This window comes from Mus caroli, unplaced genomic scaffold (genome assembly GCF_978045245.1).
Source record: "Mus caroli unplaced genomic scaffold, Mus_caroli_1 scaffold_1, whole genome shotgun sequence".
NCBI lineage: Eukaryota > Metazoa > Chordata > Mammalia > Rodentia > Muridae > Mus > Mus caroli.
The window spans coordinates 174012216-174030809 of record NW_028227256.1 but is presented as its reverse complement, the minus strand read 5'-3'; the positions used below and the strand labels follow the sequence as shown (position 1 = coordinate 174030809).

The 18594-nt window shown below is 43.2% G+C and overlaps 1 protein-coding gene across 2 annotated transcripts in view; it reads left to right on the top strand.

The window, feature by feature from the left end:
• The window catches only part of Pld5 (phospholipase D family member 5), a 353497-nt gene that overhangs the window by 57441 nt on the left and 277462 nt on the right, over positions 1 to 18594 (top strand). Inside the window, exon 1 of one of the 2 annotated variants that reach the window (XM_021158940.3) lies at positions 6283 to 6643. The exons of the other annotated variant lie outside the window; for it this stretch is intronic. Within the exon in view, the coding sequence (XP_021014599.1) occupies positions 6641 to 6643 (3 nt within the window). The 5' untranslated portion in view covers positions 6283 to 6640. Of the gene's footprint in view, positions 1 to 6282; positions 6644 to 18594 lie in introns of those variants that run through there. 2 annotated transcript variants of the gene reach the window in all.

Genomic DNA, 18594 nt, shown 5'->3' with positions numbered 1-18594 from the left:
CCTCAGTTTTAAATGTTGGAAACAAGTTCTACCATGTAGCCAACAGACCAGAAGCCAAATAGCACATCCATCCTGCAGGAAGCCAGTTTCCTGGGGCCTCATCAAACAACTGCTCTCTCTTACAACCACCAGTATGCTGTAGGCCTTGAGTCTCGTGAACAAGTCCACTTGCTGGCCCATGCCCATGTTGTGAAGAAATCACCTTCTCTGATTTTACACAGTCTTAAAGTCCCACAGAACTCTTGTGCCTAACAGACATGCTGAAGTGATGCTAGAGTTCTAAAAGAGCACTGTCCAGCACAGCTCCCATCCCTGGAGTCAATGAAGGTCTTGAGATTCAGCCCATGTGACTTAAGGGACTGAGTTTTATACTTTATTTAATCATAGTTAATCTATACTCCAGTGCAGATGGCCACGCGCAGCCACTAGCTAGCAAGCCTTGCCTGGATGTTCCTGTGTAATTCTCACCCTTGCAGAGACCCAGCCTGGAGTCACTGACTTGTTGAGCAAAACCAAGATACACTTTTGATGAAACAGTAGGTAAGGAGAAAAACAAGCAAGTCCACCCAGCAAGGGTGGGGCTGTGACAAAATTTCATGTCTAAATCTACGAAATTTAATATTCAGGTTGATAAAGTCTTAAATAAAATATTCACAGTCTCATCTCCAGTCAATAAAAGCATTCCTTTAGAACAGCCTAGAAGACCACTGCAAATTCGGAGTTCTTAGACTACTAGGGTTCTTCCTCAGGACACAGTAGTCTGAGGGCATCTGTCCTCTGACCACAGGCAAGTGGTGGTCCCTGTGTGTAGCCTGAAAAGAGAGAACTTCACAAAACTGGAGCTTAGGGACATCTTAGAGTAGCCCCTGCACCTCCTACGGTGTGACTTTTCTGCCCTGTGGATGTAGTGGTGGCATTGACATGAACCCATGACACAAAGTTATATGGAACTGCCACAGGATTTGAGCTCGTATATTGATCTGAGAACCAAACTCGCCATAGGGACAACCACTATGGTCTGAACTCCCCATGGGGACAGCTACTATGGTCTGATTGATATCATTTGGGATTCTGTGTGAGCACTCACTTCATTGCCTACAAATTAAAGGATAATTTGTGTGTGTGTGTGTGTGTGTGTGTGTGTGTGTCGGGTGTTTTGTTTGTTTGTTTTCTAAATGGGCATGTGTTGAATTCTTCTGAGGCAAATTACAAGCACGCTTAGCTGCTGCTTTGAATGAGCTGAAGAGCTGAAGCAAGGGACAGCTACCGATGTGACTTTGGCCAAAGGTTAATAAGCGAAGTTTACTTCATTAAATTGCTCATTCACCATCAATGAATGTCCTCAAAGTGTGTCATGGAAGACTGTGTGCTTAGATTAATTGTTTATGCCGAAGGAATCAATGAGTGGAAGATAAATTACAGACTCCTTTTAATCCATGTTAAAAAAAAAACCAATTAGTCCAATAAATTCTATTGGACTACAGTTATTAGTTGAAGAAAATCAAGCATAAAGTGTATCTGGATTATTATTTAAATAAAATCTTTCAAGTGATTTGTGCATTCTGGTGTAAAAGTAGATAGAAGAGGATTAAAGCTGTCACCACACTTTTTGCACACATGAGCGTATCGGTTGAAGGACAACTGAGGAAGCTTTGTTTTATTTTGTCTGAGCTAAGGCTACATGGAGCCCAGGCTAGCCTCAAACTCACTGTGTAGCCAAGGCCAGTATTGAACTCTTGATCTCACGACTCCTGCCTCTCAAGTGCTGGGATTGCAAACATGTGGTATTACACCTAGCTCTGAAGTATGTGTTGAACAACAGATGTATCACTTTTGTTGTGGTTTTGATTGTAGGCATGCGTGCCAGGGTGGCCACTGGTAGTAAAAACCATGCTGTTGCTGGACATGCGGCCCTTACATGTTACAGCTCCCTCTTGTGGAGGAAAGGGCCAGGTACACAGGAGGTTAGTTCTGGGTGCAAGTGAAGGTGACTCCTGGGATTGGGATGGCCTCAGAGAGTGTCTATATGTAATGCACATTTCCCCCCTGAACGCAAGACTCTGTTCTCTGGAGGACTCAGTAACCAAAGCGCTGTGATTCAGGAGTGCAGCTGCCTTGCCAGTAGTTTACATTGCTGCCTTAGCTTCTTCCCTATTGCGGTTGGGTTAGAAGCCATCCTGTTACATTTTATATCTCAGAAAGGATAAACTGATTTATGCCGATGGGAATACTTTCCTGAAATGTAACCTCACATCACTCCTTTCATCCATGGGAATGTGGGCAATCCATTGCGGTGGTTTTAGGAAGTAATTTCTCCTCCTTCTCCTCCTCCTCCTCCTCCTCCTCCTCTTCCTTTCTTCTTCTCCCATTTCTCCTCCTCCCCTCTTCCTCCCTCTCCTTTTCTTCCTCTCCTTCTTCCTCTTCTCTTCTTTTCCCCCTCTCCCCTCCCCTCCCCTCCCCTCCCCGCTCCTCTCCTCTCCTCTCCTGCTCTCCCCTCCCCTCCCCTCTCCCCTTCCCCTCCCCTCCCCTCTCCTCTTCCCCCTCTTTCTCCCCCACTTCCCCCCTCCTCCTTCTCCAAGCTCTGACCTATTTGGCCTCTGTCAACATCTATTAGGTCCATTGAAAGATAAACATTTGAAACAGTACTAAGAACTGAGAGGCACCCCTCCATGCTCCATGCCCTTCCATGCTCCATGATTCCTAGACTCATATGACTTGAGAATCCATTTGAAGGCAACCATCCTGCCTATATGATAACTCTATAGTCACTGGTCCATGAAGGCTCTCTAGCGAGACAGCTTGGATTGTCTGTGTTGATGGAACTGGAAAGAAATGTGTGAGTCTAAATATATCCAATGCCATAGAACAAGTCAGGATGATGGGATAGGGATTTGAAACTGGAGACAAGAGAGGCCAGCCAGGAAAGAGAAATAGTCCAGGCTCTCTCCTTCTCTTCTGGGGAGCAGTGTACATGGATGTTAGGTTGCTGGTTGGGAATACCTGAAAGTCTCTGTTCTTCATTTCCTCTACATTCTTGCCCATGGGAGAGCCCTGGTTTGAGTGGGTGTCACCACAACCACAGAAGGGTCCAAAGTCAAGAGTATGTGTTACAATATGCAGTATATTTTCCATCAGTACATATTCAACACTCTAAGATATTGAAATGATGAATTATGAGTATTCTATAGAGAGAAGTAATAATTTTCTTGTTAGGCTATTCAAATATATTTTAAACACCTTTTATAAGTGTAATAAAGTTTTCATTAAAAAGATGAGACTTGACCATAAGAAAACACTAAATGAAATAGGTACTACTAATATACATTTTGTCTTCATTCAGATGCCAGCTGCTGTCAATTAAGTGAAACACAGGCAGTGACACTTACTGCTCACAGTGCTGGAAGCTGGGCAGTTCAAGATGAAGGCCCTGGCAGCAGAGGCTGCTAATGAGGGAAGACTAGGTCTCTACTTCTGAGAGGCACCTTCGCACCCTCTAAGAAGGGCGTGTGCTCCTGGCAGAGGAGCAAGCAGACTCCCTTGGGTCTCTTTTATAAGGGAACATGACCTTGTCACCTCCCAAAGGTTCCACCTCCTCCTCTGTATACCCTCACAGTGGAGTGCTGACAAGGAAGGGAGAGGCAGACACTTACCTGGTGAGGGTTGCCCCTTCCTGGAACCTTTACAACCACGGCAGCTCTCCCTGAGTCCCTTATACTGCTGACCTCAGGCATTTTGTTACGCCAGGTGGACGTTCCAGCCGGTAAAATATGTGAGAGGGTATGATTTCAGGACTGCAGGGAAAAGACTGGCCTCTTGGATATCCACATCCCCTTTAATGAAAATATACAAATTTCTGATTTATAGAAATTTTCAAAAAAAATGTTTTTCTACTTCTCTCTGCAAACATTTAAATTTTGTCTTTCTGTTGATGTCTGGGGCTCAGACAGTGAGATGACTCAATGTGGTCTAACCAGATCAGGAGAAGTCTGAAAATTTCAAAGAGCACAAGTGTTCATTTTTTAAAAAATCAGTAAAATTCTACTTCCCTTTTTTCAAAACCAGGCAAATGACTGCATGGAAATCTTTTTCCATCCTGTCTTACTGGGAATACACTGTATGGACATGTCTTAGTCATGCAGACAGAGCACTGATCCTAAATCTACTCATGTTTGTGTGGGTCTCTGACAAAGCCATAGGGACAGTACACACTGAGAATTAATGCATGTTCTGTCTTCAATCTGTCATTTGGTCCCTGGGGAGTGGGAAGGGAGATGGCAAAGACTGTGCAGAGTGAGCAGCGGTGTCTATGGGGACGATTCAAAACCATCCCTGGTAGTGAACACCAGGTAGCAAAGCTAGGTAGCAAGATTGAACACAGTATGTCAAGGGGGCTGTGAAGAGTTCTTTGCAACTAAATATAAAGAACCTGTAGGGGTATAACAGGATAAAGAGTGCAGAATCCTAAACAGCACGGAGAATAATCGTGACGTGTGTTATTTACCAGTAAGGACTAAATCTGAGAATTTTAAACAGAGTCCAGGGTACAGTAGAGAATACGGGTTAAGCAAGTAGGAGCCCCCTCCCCCAGCACAGCAAAACTAACGTGTGATTAAATGCATGAGTGGGAGACCTGTGCTTCCCACATTGGTGGGAGAGGTTGTCCCACCACGTTCAATCATGATTGAAGCCATCTGAGGCGTCTTCCTGAAGATGGAAAGAATAGTCTTGCCCTTGAATAACCAATAGAAAAAAAGACAGTGTTTTCCTAATGGTGTATTGTGGGCTTCCATTGTTTGCAAGAACAAAGGTTTGTGGAAAGGGGCAGAGAAGGATGATTTGAGGCTGTGTACCCATCTGTCCTCAAGGAGGGGATTAAGTTACATCCCAAAGCAGGCTTAAGAACAAGGACCTGACTTTCCAGAACTCCAGAGTGGCACTTTGTAGGTATCAGAAGCATCCAGAATGTGTTTAGATTGCAAGCACCAAGCTACATCTTGTCCAGATACTGTCTTCTCTGGGTACTGTATTTGCCCTCCCTGCCAGCTTCTCTATTCTGAATGACTGGCTGCCCACCAGGAGCAGAAATATACGAGATTGTCCCAGAGTCTTGAGTCAGCTACATCTAAATGCTATCCAGGCTGATAAATGCCACACCGTCTTCTACAAGCTCAGATTCCTTAGCCATTGCATGAATTTCAGTCCTTGGCTTGATGAGTTCTGAGACAAGAGCCTAACTGTGTGGGAACTTTCGTCTGCTCTTTCTAGATCTAACTGGAAGTGTGGCTATTACCTCTGTGCACCTGTTTGTGATGTATGATGTATGTGTGGATGTAGATGAGCTCACTCATACAGGTGCTTGGAGAAGTCAGACTTCAACATAGGCATATCTTCCTCAACCACTTCTCTACTGTTTGTTTTTGAAACATGGCTAGACTGGCTGACCAGTTAGCTCCAGAGGTCCCCCCACCCCCGCAACCCCCGACTCTGCTTCTGAGTTCTGGTATTATAGGTACATGTTACTGTGTCTGAGTTTTTTATGTGGGTGCTGGATTTGGATTCAGGTCCTTATTCTTGCATAAGAAGCACCTTAGGCACTAACATCTCCCCAGATGCCAAGTATTCCCTCTTTGAAAGAGGAGATGCAATTCTGGAAGGAATTCCGTGTAGACTGAGAGTATTCCTCTAGTAAGTACTTAAAATGACACGGGTTCTGTGCTGGGGTGATGGTTAGCTGTTAGAACTTACAAGAGGGGAAGGCAGGTGAGTGATTGGAGCAGCAGCACTGCTTCTTACTTACATAAACTGCTACTCATGAGCTGAACTTTTTCGATGGGGAGCCGTCACTGTGTAGTAATTGAACCCTTAATAATAGTTTAGTGTAGAGATGAAATATTCAAGCAATAAAACCCAGTCAACACATAGGGAAAGGAAAGAGCCCATTAGCTTGTGACGGTACGATAGGCCGGAGGAATGCCTTTTAGGAAAGAAAGCCTCACCTTTGAAGAAGTTCGAGTTTATTCTGGAAGATAGGCAATCCCCACGGAGAACTTTGCTTCCCACCTGTCCAGATCCGACCGCCTCACAGAATGAATTAGTCTGGTTTTTGCATAAACTCCAGAGGCTGTAGCCACAGAGTGCTCTGCAGCCCAGCTCCTCTGCCTTGCTCTGTCTAGGTAGGCTTGTCTTTTACTCTGATTAGGAAGCAGTCATTTCTTTTGCTCAGGTTGGTGGCGTGTGGCCATCTACACATTGAGTGCCTGCATCTTCCATCTCCAGGGTCAGTGTGAGCCTGTGCTGTAATTTCACTCCAGGAAGCCAAACGGCTGTTCTCAACTGAAGAGGAAAAGCCAAAGAAATGTGATTGAGCTCTGCAGCCCTCCGTGTTTGCTAAAATGCTAAACGAGGGGCCCATGGCTCTCAGAGCATATTCCATGGGAGCTGCACAGGAGCTGCAGCCCTCTTCCTCCACGCTCGGGCTGGCTGATTGCCAGAGCATCGAGGCCAGCGATTAAGGGACTGAAATATAATCGGTGGTGATATATTCGCACCACCACATGAGACCTGCTCTGCCTCGGAGGGCTCCAGTGGGAAGCAGCAGCTGGAGCAGCTAGACACTGCAAGGCAGGAGGATCTCACCACAATGGTAAGGCTCTTGGGAGTTTTCTTCAGACTTCATTTGTAACCTGGGGGAGGAGGATTAGCGGGTGCTGGTGACCATGGCTATTGGTAGCCTGAGAATGAACAGTCACTTGAGCTCTGAGACACAGTCAGGTATCACTAGAGGGGAAAGGACACCCTTCACACCAGAGCCTGATTTTTTTTCCTTAAGTGACACTTTTCACGCCAGGGGTAATAGGTACCTGTGCCTTGTAATTAATAATAATTAATAAGAAGCACTTGCTGGCCTTGTCAAGAAAGGATATTTCCACCGGTGACCTGGAATTCCAGCCTTGCCCTATTACTGTGTCTGAGTATACTTTTCCCTCTGAAAATAGCTTTAATTTCCATGTGACTCTTTAAAGAACGGATGGGCTGTCATCTCGATGTTTTCATGGGGGCACGGACTCTTTGTACTAAGCCCGCTTTCTTTTCTGCCTCCTGAGTTGTCAGAGTTCTGTGAGCCTCACACACTCTCCTGCAGACATGCCACAGTCCTGGAGAAAACTTCTAAGTGGTTTTCTCTTTCAACACTGTCTGCAGGTGACAGCAACAGGAGCTCAAGAGGTCAAGGAAAGCTTTGTGGGAAGTTAGTTCAATTCACTCCAGTCATTGCCAGAGCGAAGTGCACCTTACCATAAACACAGGGTCTTAGAATTCTCATGGGGGACATGGCAAGAGGGTATTCCATGGTCTCTGCTGCCTTTGTAGCTTTTCCAACTGATTTCCTAGTCATTGTCATCGCTGACACGGGGCGGGGGTGGGGAAGAATTTATATTAAGTGAAGACTTTAAGTGTTTTCCTTGAAGAATGAAAGGGTGAAGGATGTTGGTGACCACAAGATTATATAACATTTAAAAGAAAACAAAAACTCTAATTATACAGAAGGGCTGCCTGAAATATACTTATCTGACTGCACAGCTGACGTGTGGGAAATCATTATTCTGTTTATAATCTGGGTGAATGAAGAGATTTCTGATGGAGTGTGGGGATTTTTAGATGCCTGTCTTTCCAGTTATTCTGAAAGAGAGGAAACTGAAAAGCTGGCTTCCAGGGATACCTCCCTTCCCTTGTTGCCTCCCCTACCCAACCCCCCAACCCCCACCCCAAGCTCACCTAGGTCACTCCTAAGCATGCAGATCCAAGAAATAAAACAGCAAGGCCAAGGTCAAGTTTCCCACTCTCTTGTGATCATCTGCTGCCATCCATTCTTGTGAATATTTTAGCAGCTTCCTCGACCTGTTGAGAACTATAAGCCTCATCCCTTTCTCTCCAGCCACCAGGATGGGAAAACAAACCCAAAAGAAAACCAGCAATGGGCATTCTCAGCCTGAACCCGAAATGAGACTCTTGGTGCTCTGATGCTTTGTGCTTGAAGTTTTGAAGCACAGTGATTTTCCTTTCTTCTTTCTTCTGAGAGCATTCCTTTGGGGATTACCAAGGACCAGGCTGAACTGTTGCCAGTGAGGGCTCTGCTGTGCACACTGGGCATAGTCACGGGCATAAACACAAGGCCAGTCTTGTACAGGTCAGACATAAGATGAAGAAGAAGTCAGGGGCTGAGATTGTTGAATTGTAAGAGTAAAGTTAAACTTGCAGCATGGAAAAAAAAATGCAGGTCCTTAAGGACAGCCGACTTAACCTTAGGAGTCGGAAGGAAGGTGTAGTGTGGATGGGAACGTCAAGACACTTGCATCTCGCTGTCCTCTGGGTATGCTTATTAATTGCTGTTACGGAGTTTGGAAAGAATTCCCTAGTTACACCCATTCTGAATGGGCTTTTCTTAATGACAGACTCCAAAGTGAAAGTGCTTACAGGAGAGACATTCTAAGGAGTAGTTCAGTTCCACTTATAGACTAAAACCAGTTGCAAGTGAGGCAGTCTTTGATTGGAAGGGAGAATTAGTTCATCATGAAGGGTTTTTTTGTTTTTTGTCCCCGCCCTCTCCCCCCCAAGGGAATGAAACCAATCAAGCTTCTCACCATACAAACCTGATGAGGTTTCCTGCTTCCCAGAGAGAAGACATTGCCTAGAATATTCTCCTTGACCCCATTAGAATGGGGAGCCTGTTGGGGCTTGCTGTGTGTTATAGCAAATAACCAGTCCCTCCTGGACTCTGTCCTCTGATTCTTCTTCTTTTTTGAAACTTGTTTTATTTAGAAACATAAAGGGCACGTGGATAAGGAAAGCCAACCTGTACAGTGGCAAACAGTTTAAAGTTATTTCAAAGCAAAGGAAATGTGTGGATACTTCCAGACAGTAGTTTACAAACATGTATTTAGTAGGTTTTTTTTTATCTTTGTCTTGAAATATATATTTTAGAATTATTATACTTGTATCAATGGGTGGCACACTGAAGTGCTTTTGTATGGACACACATTGATTTTATAGTGTGTGAATGTGTGAGTATGTGTGTATATGTGTGTGCACGAGTGTTTATGTGGCCGTGTATACCTGTGTATGCATGTAGTAGGAAGCCAGGGATTGGCATAGATTGTCTCTGTTCCTCTCTTTCTCCCTTTTGTTGTTGTTCTTTTGAGACAGGGTTTCTTACTAACCCTAGAGCTCACAGATTAGTTAGACTGACTGGTCAGTGAGTGCCAAGTGTCCACCTGCCTCCTCTCCCTCAGCACTGGGAGGTTCAAATGCACATACAGGGCATTTACATTGGGTCTGCCTGCTTGCCTGGCTATCAGTTTATAACAGAACCATCTTCCCATACCAGAAACCCTACTCACCACACAGTCTTGCAAGCTTATTGGAGGAGATTCAGGCCTAGGCAGGCTCGTGGCAGTCTCAAAACAACTCACTGAGGTCATTTTTCCTCCTATGTTTCCAATGTCAGCTGTTTGGGTTTCTTGTCATTTGTTTGGTTTGGGTCATATAATGAAATAGTTAAAACAAAACAACAACAACAAAAATAAACCAAACAAACAAACAAACAAACAGGCTAACTTTGTAAAGAAAGGATGCTTATTTTGCTCCCAATCTGGAGGTTAAAGACACAGTGTTAGGATCAGCTCATGTCTGCTATGGACTTCATGGCTAACAATATGGTGGCAGAAATGAGTGTGAGAGTGAAGTTGCCAGGCAGGAAGGTTGAGAGCTGTTCTTGTCGACCTTGACTTTTAAACTAAACTGTGTTTTTTGAGATCTAAGTCAAGGGTCCTACAAGAATTACCTTGATCCCTTAAGGCTCTCAGAGACCTAAAGACTTCCCTCCAGGCCTCACTTCCTTATGTGCTACCCTGAGAATCCAACACATGAAGCCTTCGGGGCACACTGCATCCAATCTATCTAAAGTATCATCCAATCGGGATTGCTGGGAGACATGAGAAGTAAAGTGAGGCAGGCTATGCTGTAAAGGTACATTTGTCCACACTGGCTACTGATCAGAGCCAAGTGTAGAAAGAGGCAAAGATGGGGGTGGGGGGCAAGTAGCACAAGAATCGTGAAGGAAGGGCCCCTTGTAATTCATCATCGCTGTTCAGGTCCTTGCCTGAGTTTCTTCAGATTATTACAACAAAATATTTTTCACTGGGTCCTTTATAAGCAACACAGACTCATTTCTTAGCCTTCCAGTGGCCACAAGCCCAAGGTCACATCTCCTGTAACTTTAGTGTCTGGTGACACTTCATAGATAGTTGTTTGGCTCTGAGTTTCCTTCTTAAAGATTGTGCCAAGAGCATTAAAAATTATAGCACATATGCCAGTGCTATAATGAGAGCAAATGTCTCTCTTATTTATTTTTTGCAGTATTTTAGGGAGGACTTGCTCATGAAGGTGAAAATAAACAAATCTGGACTTGACTCATATCTTCATCAGATGGAAGTGCCGCATGGACAGAGGGTGTGCTGTGGATACTGCACCAGTCCATTAGGTCACAAGACAAAAGAATTCTCTATGTGGGTACCGGAGAAAACGCCATTGACCTAGTTAATGGCTATAACTCTCTTGTCTGATGTTGGGTGCAAAATCATTTGATAGACAGACGACTTTGAAAGACATAAGTAAGCCGGTAGCTAGAGTGAGATTTCTAAGGAGATGCTGCTAACATGTGTCCTCATCTCTGACTGTAGCTGAAATGTCTTTCTCTAAATGTGCGCAGAACAGTAGCATGCGGGCTTCCAGGTTCCTTTAGCTTAAGCTTACACTGCCATCCTCTTTCCTTTCCTTACTGTTTTCTTGTTTGAGTTCTCTTCAATGGTCAGCTCCCAAGCTCCTTGTAGTGTTCACTGTATATCACCTTGATTAAGCCCTTAAGTAGTCGAGTAACCTCCCCAATTCACACCCTATTGCTATATGTAAGACTTTCCCAATTTTTATTCATTGGTTATGAATGTAACCATTGAATAAATACCATTGTAATGAATATTGGTTATGCTTGTAACTTAACCATAATACCGGGGTGAAGAAAAACCAATACTCATTTATCCAACCTAACACTTGTAAGAATTGCCTATTTAAATTGTGTGCAAATGCATTAACAAATAATGAATTCATTTTTTAAGGCACAGAAAATTAAATACTACACACACAAAAATTGATTTTGGTCCATTCAGGACTGTATACATTTCTCCCTGCCTGTCTTCTTAATTCGTTTGGCATGTTGACTTACTTAAGCAGGGTTCTTTTACTAAAGTGATCTGTTAAGCTAACATCAGAACTGGAAAATGTGCATAAATCATAAATGGACCACTCACATGTTTGCAAGATAAGCTTGGAGACTATGCTATCACTGGCTCCTGGAAGCCATGGCGCAGCTGCTCGGAGTCCCCTTTATCACCCTCCAGTTCAGGTCTACTTATGTTTGAGCTTTATGTGCACTTCTTTGTTCTAAGAATAACTGAATGGTCTCATTGCTTGAAATCCCATTGGGGTGCGCTGCCTGTACATAGGCAGAGAGGAGGAGTGAGCTTAACACGACTCTGACAATGGTAGAGCTGGGAGGATAGTTGAAAATTGTTTTCCCTTTGAAATAGATCTTCTTATAAGAATGACTATATATCTTCTACAAAGAAAAACACATACAAATATTTTTCATGAAAGCTAGGTTAAGAGTAAGCCCTTGGGGTACTCTAAAATGGACTGAGCTAGATACCCTATATATTCCCTGGAGGCCAAGGTTGGACCGCCCTTTGTGTCCCGGGGTATGGGTTCTGTGCCCATTGGAGAATCTCTAAGCAGTCAGCAGGAAGGCCCTTCCCTCTTGCTTTACATGAAGCTCAGGGCTGATCTTGTAAAAGTACCGGGACCTTTAAATAGAAGAGATAAATTATATATGGCAAGGACTAAAGTATGTCACAAGTTAATTTCTGCATATCTTTATGAGAACTCAGAAATAATTCAATAGCCTTTTGAGGACTGTCATATTGAGATGTAATGGATGCTTTGGTGTTGGCAGGGATTCAGTTGTACAAAATTGCCAAGTTCCAGCATCAGCCGCCTTGGGCCTCTGAGGACTTTTCTGTTAAAGCTTACTATTACCCTTATCTTTCGTTGTCATTATTGTTTTGTATGTTTTTTGTTTCTTTAGTTAGGGTCTTGGTATGGAACGCAGGCTTTCCTGGGACCTATAATCCGGCCTCGCCTTTCTTACCATCGGAATTACAAGCGTGAACTACCAGGCCTTGCTTACTTTTAAGTGTGCCAAAGTCATATATGCTCAAACGTCAGGAAATCTACATCTTTTACTTACTTTATGGAAAAATGGGAAGCACTTATAATTCCAAGTGTAAATATAGCCTAATATGTAATAATAAAGCAAGCAAAGTTTAGCAAGCCTAGTGTACACACACACACACACACACTCACACACACACACACACACACACACAATTTCCTGAACTGAATGAGTGGTTAAGAGTGCTTGCTGGTTTTTTCAGAAGACTAAAGTTCTGGAACTCAAGTCAAGCCAGTGGTCTTACAATCTGCTTATAGCTCCACCTCCAAGAGGTCCAGCCTACACTCACACACATACATACACACACACACACACACAAATAAATCTTTCATAAATAAATAAAGATTGTCTTTTGCATTTTTCAAAGATGCCTGTGGTAATTACAGAATATTGATAACATGCTGAAAAAGGTGAGATGGCTCAAGACCAGCAGATGCTGGCTTCTGGACTTTTTTCTTACACATCTGCACATACACATATGCAGTGCACACACACATGCACGAGCATTGATAGCGGCCATTGGTAAGGTTTCCATTTTTGCTAAACTGTGTCCTGCCACTTTGCCTCCTGTGGTGACCACTTTGAAATTGTGCCCTCATGCTGTTATTTACTGTATTCAGTTGTCTGTCTCCCTAACAGACTATGAGTTTCCGTGGGTCCGAAGCACGCCCCGCTCAGAATCTTGATGACAGCAGCATGGTGAATGTTCTGCTGAATATTTATTCAGTTATTTCATGTTGAAATTTCAATGTTATGCATATTAATTAGCCCCAATTTTTTTCCTGCATATATTTTTATGGCTTTCATTGCATTCTAGTAAACATAGCTCTCCATCATCATTTGAATGCCCAAAGATTTTTTTTCCAAATTTTCCTCAAAAAAAAAGAAAAAAAAATATATATATATATAAACATTGCTGCATGGGCATCTTTGAACATCCAAATCTCAGCAGCTGCCAAGCAGACCTTCTCGTAACAACTCATTCCACATTGAGGGAGCAAATGACCCAATTTAAAAGGGCTAAACCAAGTGTGGTGGCCCGTGCCTGTTAAGTCAGTACAAGTGACATAGAGGCAAAAAGAGGAGGAGTTTAAGGCCACCAGAGACCTTCACAAACAAATAAGCAGAACTTTTAAGTGGAAAGGTGGACAGAGTCACAGGAGCATGCAGGGTGAGGAAGAGATGAACATTTTTGAAGAAGACAGAGTTGTATATTTACATTGTGGATTGTGTTTAATCTGAACCTAGAGAAGGGGCTGGGTAGTCAAGCAAGGTTGACATGAACGGGTCCAGCAGGGTTTAGCCCCAGATGCTTTGTAGCTTAAGTCTCTGACTCTAAAGCTGCACCACCTTGAAGCACAGACTCTCTTACTCAGCTTCGTTCTTCCTTTGGTTCCGTTGGTTCGGATGTATAGACTTTTGCAGATGAGTTATGGTCTGCCTTTGACTAGGCATAGAATACAATCAGCCTTGTGTACTTACTGGTCAGCCTCTAAGCACTGTACATGGAACCTGATGATTTAGGGACAGAACTCAGGTGGGGTGTAGCCTGTCTACCCTGGGTGTGCAAAGGTATCATTCCAACTTACCCACTCGGGACAGAAGAGTTGACGCTTCTCAGGGAAGTCATGACCTACTAGTAACCTGATCTGAAGCTTCTAACGTTTTGGAAGACCAGTGCTTGCTCACTAGAATGATTCAAAATTATACAATTGCCTTTAAAAGGGGGAAGAATTATACGTTTTTAAACTTCTAAAAGTACTTTAGTTACTTTTCAACAAAGCACTTCACGTAACTGGAAGTTGTCTAATGAATTGCAGATTGAACTATATCCTAGGATTCGCTTGCCAGTATCAAGGTCAGGAGACCTATGAAGACCTCTTTGAAAGATTTCTTATTTCTACTTGTTATTCAAAAAGACATTTAAAGGATTGAAGTTTAGGGGGAAAAATAACAGTGCTGGCCCCAGCACTCAGTAACTGTTGGGAGTGTACAATGACATCAAAGCTCTCAGACTCAACCCTGGATGATGTAGAATTTAGGGCTACCCAAAGCCACCTTTCTTTGTCTCAATACTTAGGCAACGTAAAAATTTTGCTTTATTTTTTTCCCTTCAAAAATGTATTTAATATTTAGCACAAGTATGATTTGCATGAGCTTATTTTAGAGAGCTGGAATTTAGGGAAAGGTTCTGAAATTTTTGGCATTTGCCATACGTGGGAGGACACAGAGAACACATACATTCACACCTACAGTAACAGTGTGGTGTCACCTCCGACTGGGTGGTCCTCAAGTTTGGATCCTAAGTGTCCCCCCAAAGACCATGTATTCAAAACTAAATCTTTAGCTTAGCACTGTTGGAAGGCAGTGGAGTTTTAAGCAGTGGGTGCTAAGTAGATGTCTGGTAATTGGAATGGGGAGTGGACCTAGGCTCCTCCTTTTCTTTTCTCCTCGCCATCTACTCAACCATAGCAAGGGGAGCCTATCTTCCTTCTTTCTTGCTCCCTTTGCAACAGCTTCTGAAGCAGGTATATGTGGCCTGCCGACTGCTCTCCAGTGAGCAGGCACTTGTCTTCCCATCCCCCAGACATAGAGGTATACCCCATTTCCCTTGCTTTCCCAGCAATTGGGTGTGAAGACCAGGTCAGTTGCACATGGATATTTCCAGGCCTGTCATAAGCACTCCCTACACAATCTTGGCCAGCAATGCCTGCAAGCCATGTTGTGAATGTGGCTAAGCTATCATCAGTCTTCAGGGGACCCTTCTAAGCAAAACTCCCTTCTTCCACACCTACTCCTGACTTGATTTCTGCATGAGCAAAAAGTAACATTTGCTTGTAGCTGAGCCATTTCTCATCTTGCTCTGTTTTTTTTTTTTTTTCAGCAGCAAATAATTCTTGTTTTATCTCCTAGGTTTAGACTTCATGGCATGTGAAGAGGATATATTAATGTCCAGGGGAAATGTGGTCTCTTCCTGAGACTTGGGTCTCCATGGGGGAGGGAAACAGAAAACATGGAAAGAATAAACAGAAACTTTACATCTGGGGATAAGTGCGATGGTGGAGAAAATTAATAGGGGAGGAAGGTTATTAAGTCCCTCAGAAGCCATCTGGCTTTGTGGGAAATGAAGATCTTTACCTTAAGTAGGAGTTGTTTGTTACAGTTTGAAAGGAGGAAAATAAGTATTGATAAACTATCATAGAAACATACGACAGCATCCCACACTTACCTTTTCAACCTTTCCTCATAGTTTCCATGAAAACTCAAAAACAACAACAACAACAAAAATGTAGGTTGTGTTACTTTAGCAAGTTGAAGGTGGTTGTTTAGGACGTGTGGTCTGGGATAGTGTCCTTGAGGGCTCTTGAAGATCTCAAACGCAAGTGCAAAGGTGATTACTCTCAGTGGTCCCAATTGGCTTAGTATTGATTTTTGTTTCTTTTGATGCCTTTAATGATCAAAGGGAAAATAGCATTGAGTAAAGGACACGAGGGGGATTTCCGTAAAGTTTAAATGACCCTTTGTGAAACTGTAATTTGAGAGATGTACTTTTATTTTACTTTCATATCCTTCAAAACATGGGTAAAATTAGGACTTTGAGTTTACACTGAAAGTACAAATTTACCCTGTGTCACAGGTTAAAATCTTATTCATGGAAGTTTTTGTTGTTGTTGTTGTGTTATGTTTTATCTAAGATATGGAAGAATATTCAAAATGACCTAAGTTAATTTTTAAATTAATATTATGAGCAAGTAGGGTGTTCTGATCATGGAGAGTCTTCCAGCAGAGGCTCCAGTGTCCCCCTCTCTCTCATAACCCTGCTTTGTCAACTCAGCTCTGTTATCACTAGCCTCTGTCTGGACTGAGTGTTCAAGGTTCTTGGCAACTTGTTTAAAGAAATGAAGGATGACACACAAATAGCAATGTAACAAAGGAGTTTACTCAGAAGCAAAGTAAAAGCAGAGAGAGGCACCACTGCCAAGGAATAGCAACCTCCAGATTGTATTTGCTCAAGAGCCCCTGTTTACTGCTGCAGATTTCCCTCTGTGGGACCTGAAGAAGTTGCTTGTGCAGGCTGCGGTGGGAGTTCTGTTTTAATATATAGTATTAGATATACTCCAGGCAAGATTGGTGCACTGTCTCTAATTCCAAGATATGACCCAGGATGTGTTTGACCACAAGAGGGTACTGACTAGAGACTACCAGGAAGTTACTAGGAATTGTTGGGGTGGAATGTCCTCCACTTTGTTTGTAAAGGGTATGTGTATAACTCAAAGCAGATAGGAGTCACGTGTTAGCGAGCTATCCCTGCAAAACTCTCTGCCTTAGTTCTCCTGGCTTTCCCTAAAGATTCCTGCTCATAGCACATTCATTAACACATCACTACACAAGACTGCCTCTCACTAGACCTTCTGACACAGCAGCCAAATCTCGGTGACTGGGGTGTCTGCACCCCATCCTCAGAAACCTCAGCACTGTAATGCTCACCCGATCTCTTCTTTGTGTAGAAGATTTGGTCACCTGTGTCTGGGAGCATAGCTCATCCTAGTCAAACTTGGGCTTACCATGGGTCACGTGAGGACCTGATAAAAGATAACGTCTCTTTCACAGAGAGACCAACATTTACGTATACTTTCTTCTCATCTATACAGCCTTGCTTTCCAGGCCTAGTCTTACAAATGCCCAAACAACCAATCAGCCATATATGACATCACCCCTCCCCAAGTATGTGTCGGCTGAATCTACTCAGTGCATCCAGAGGAGATTTGGGGACCTTTGACAAGTTCCTTGTTAGTTTTAGACATAACATTCAAACATCTCTAGTCAAAACACTCAAAAATGCTTGCAACTCCTTGTCCTCATTGAAGTATAAAGACCTGGAAGGAAGAGAAAGAAGTATAACTTTCAAATGAAGGAATGAGAACAGAACTCCATGATATCACTGTTTGTGAGTTGCAGAATGTAAGTGCTTTTCTGTTGCTAAAACACTGACTGTGGTAACTTACAGAAGAGTTTATTTGAGCTCATCGTTCCAGAGGACCCGAGTCCTTCACTGCAGAGAGGCATGGCAGCAGGCCAGCATGGTGGCTGCAGAGGAGACCTGTGTACTCACATCCCCAACAGCAAGAATTAAGAAGACAAAGCAAGATGGAAGTAGAGAAGGTTGCTGGCTGTCCGTGTTGACTTCCCAGGGACAAACTTTCTCCAACAAGGGTGTACTTCCAAACCTCTCCATTCAGCACCACAAACCAAGGACCCAGTGTTCAAATATCTAAGCCTAGAGGGTGCAGTCTCATTGACAACATCACACTGAGTCAAGCAGCACAAAGGTGGGAGTGTGAGAGCGGGGAGACCAGATTTGGATCTCAGTCCTGCCAGTCACTGAATGTGTGGCCGTATGCAAAGTACTTCTCTGTGTCTCAGTTTCTTCAAACTCATCACTTCCTCAAAGGATGAAATGAGAATAAGTAAATACTTACGAAGTGCAGAGGGTATTTATAAAGCTGCCATGTAGTATTTACGTAAGCTCCGTTAACTCTCAGAGGACAGAGGTAGGAGGGGAATGAAGAGGAAGGATGAGTCACAGGGGTTAGTTTTCCTAGTTGCTTCCTCTGTAAGCAGGATTGCTGTTATCTTAAAATGTCAGCTACTCCAGACACCACTTACTGGAAAGAACACACATTTGTCTCCAGTGTCTTTTGCCACCTATGAGGACTTGGGAAAGACTCCCCCACAAATAAGGACTCCCTAAGTCACCACTGCTCTCAGGCCTGAGGCCTGGCCACCAAAATAGAGAACTCTGATTCCTTGTATTCTATAATGATAATAATAAAAACAAAAACAAAAAACAAATATTTGATCTTTGTCCCTGTTCCCTGGGACAACTACCCAAGGTCTTTGGATTTCCTGAGTGGTAGAAATACATTATCCACGAAACCCTTTCCCCTAGACCCCAGTTATAGTAATTGCAACAGATGACTCCAAGCCACCCATATACAATTTAAGACATGACCAAAAAGAAATAACATTAATTTACAGTCAGAACCTGTCACTCTCGGTCTTTATATACTCCTTCCAGTACCTCTGGAAAAGTGAAAGAGATTAGAAATTGAATTGACTTGCCAATGGAAATCCCATTAATCATTTATGTGATCACAGTAGACTTCCATTGATCTCTGAGACAGCAAAGCTAGGGAGATAACTTCTAGGTGGGGCACATACTGATGTGCTATAAGACCCTGTAATGCCTGAAG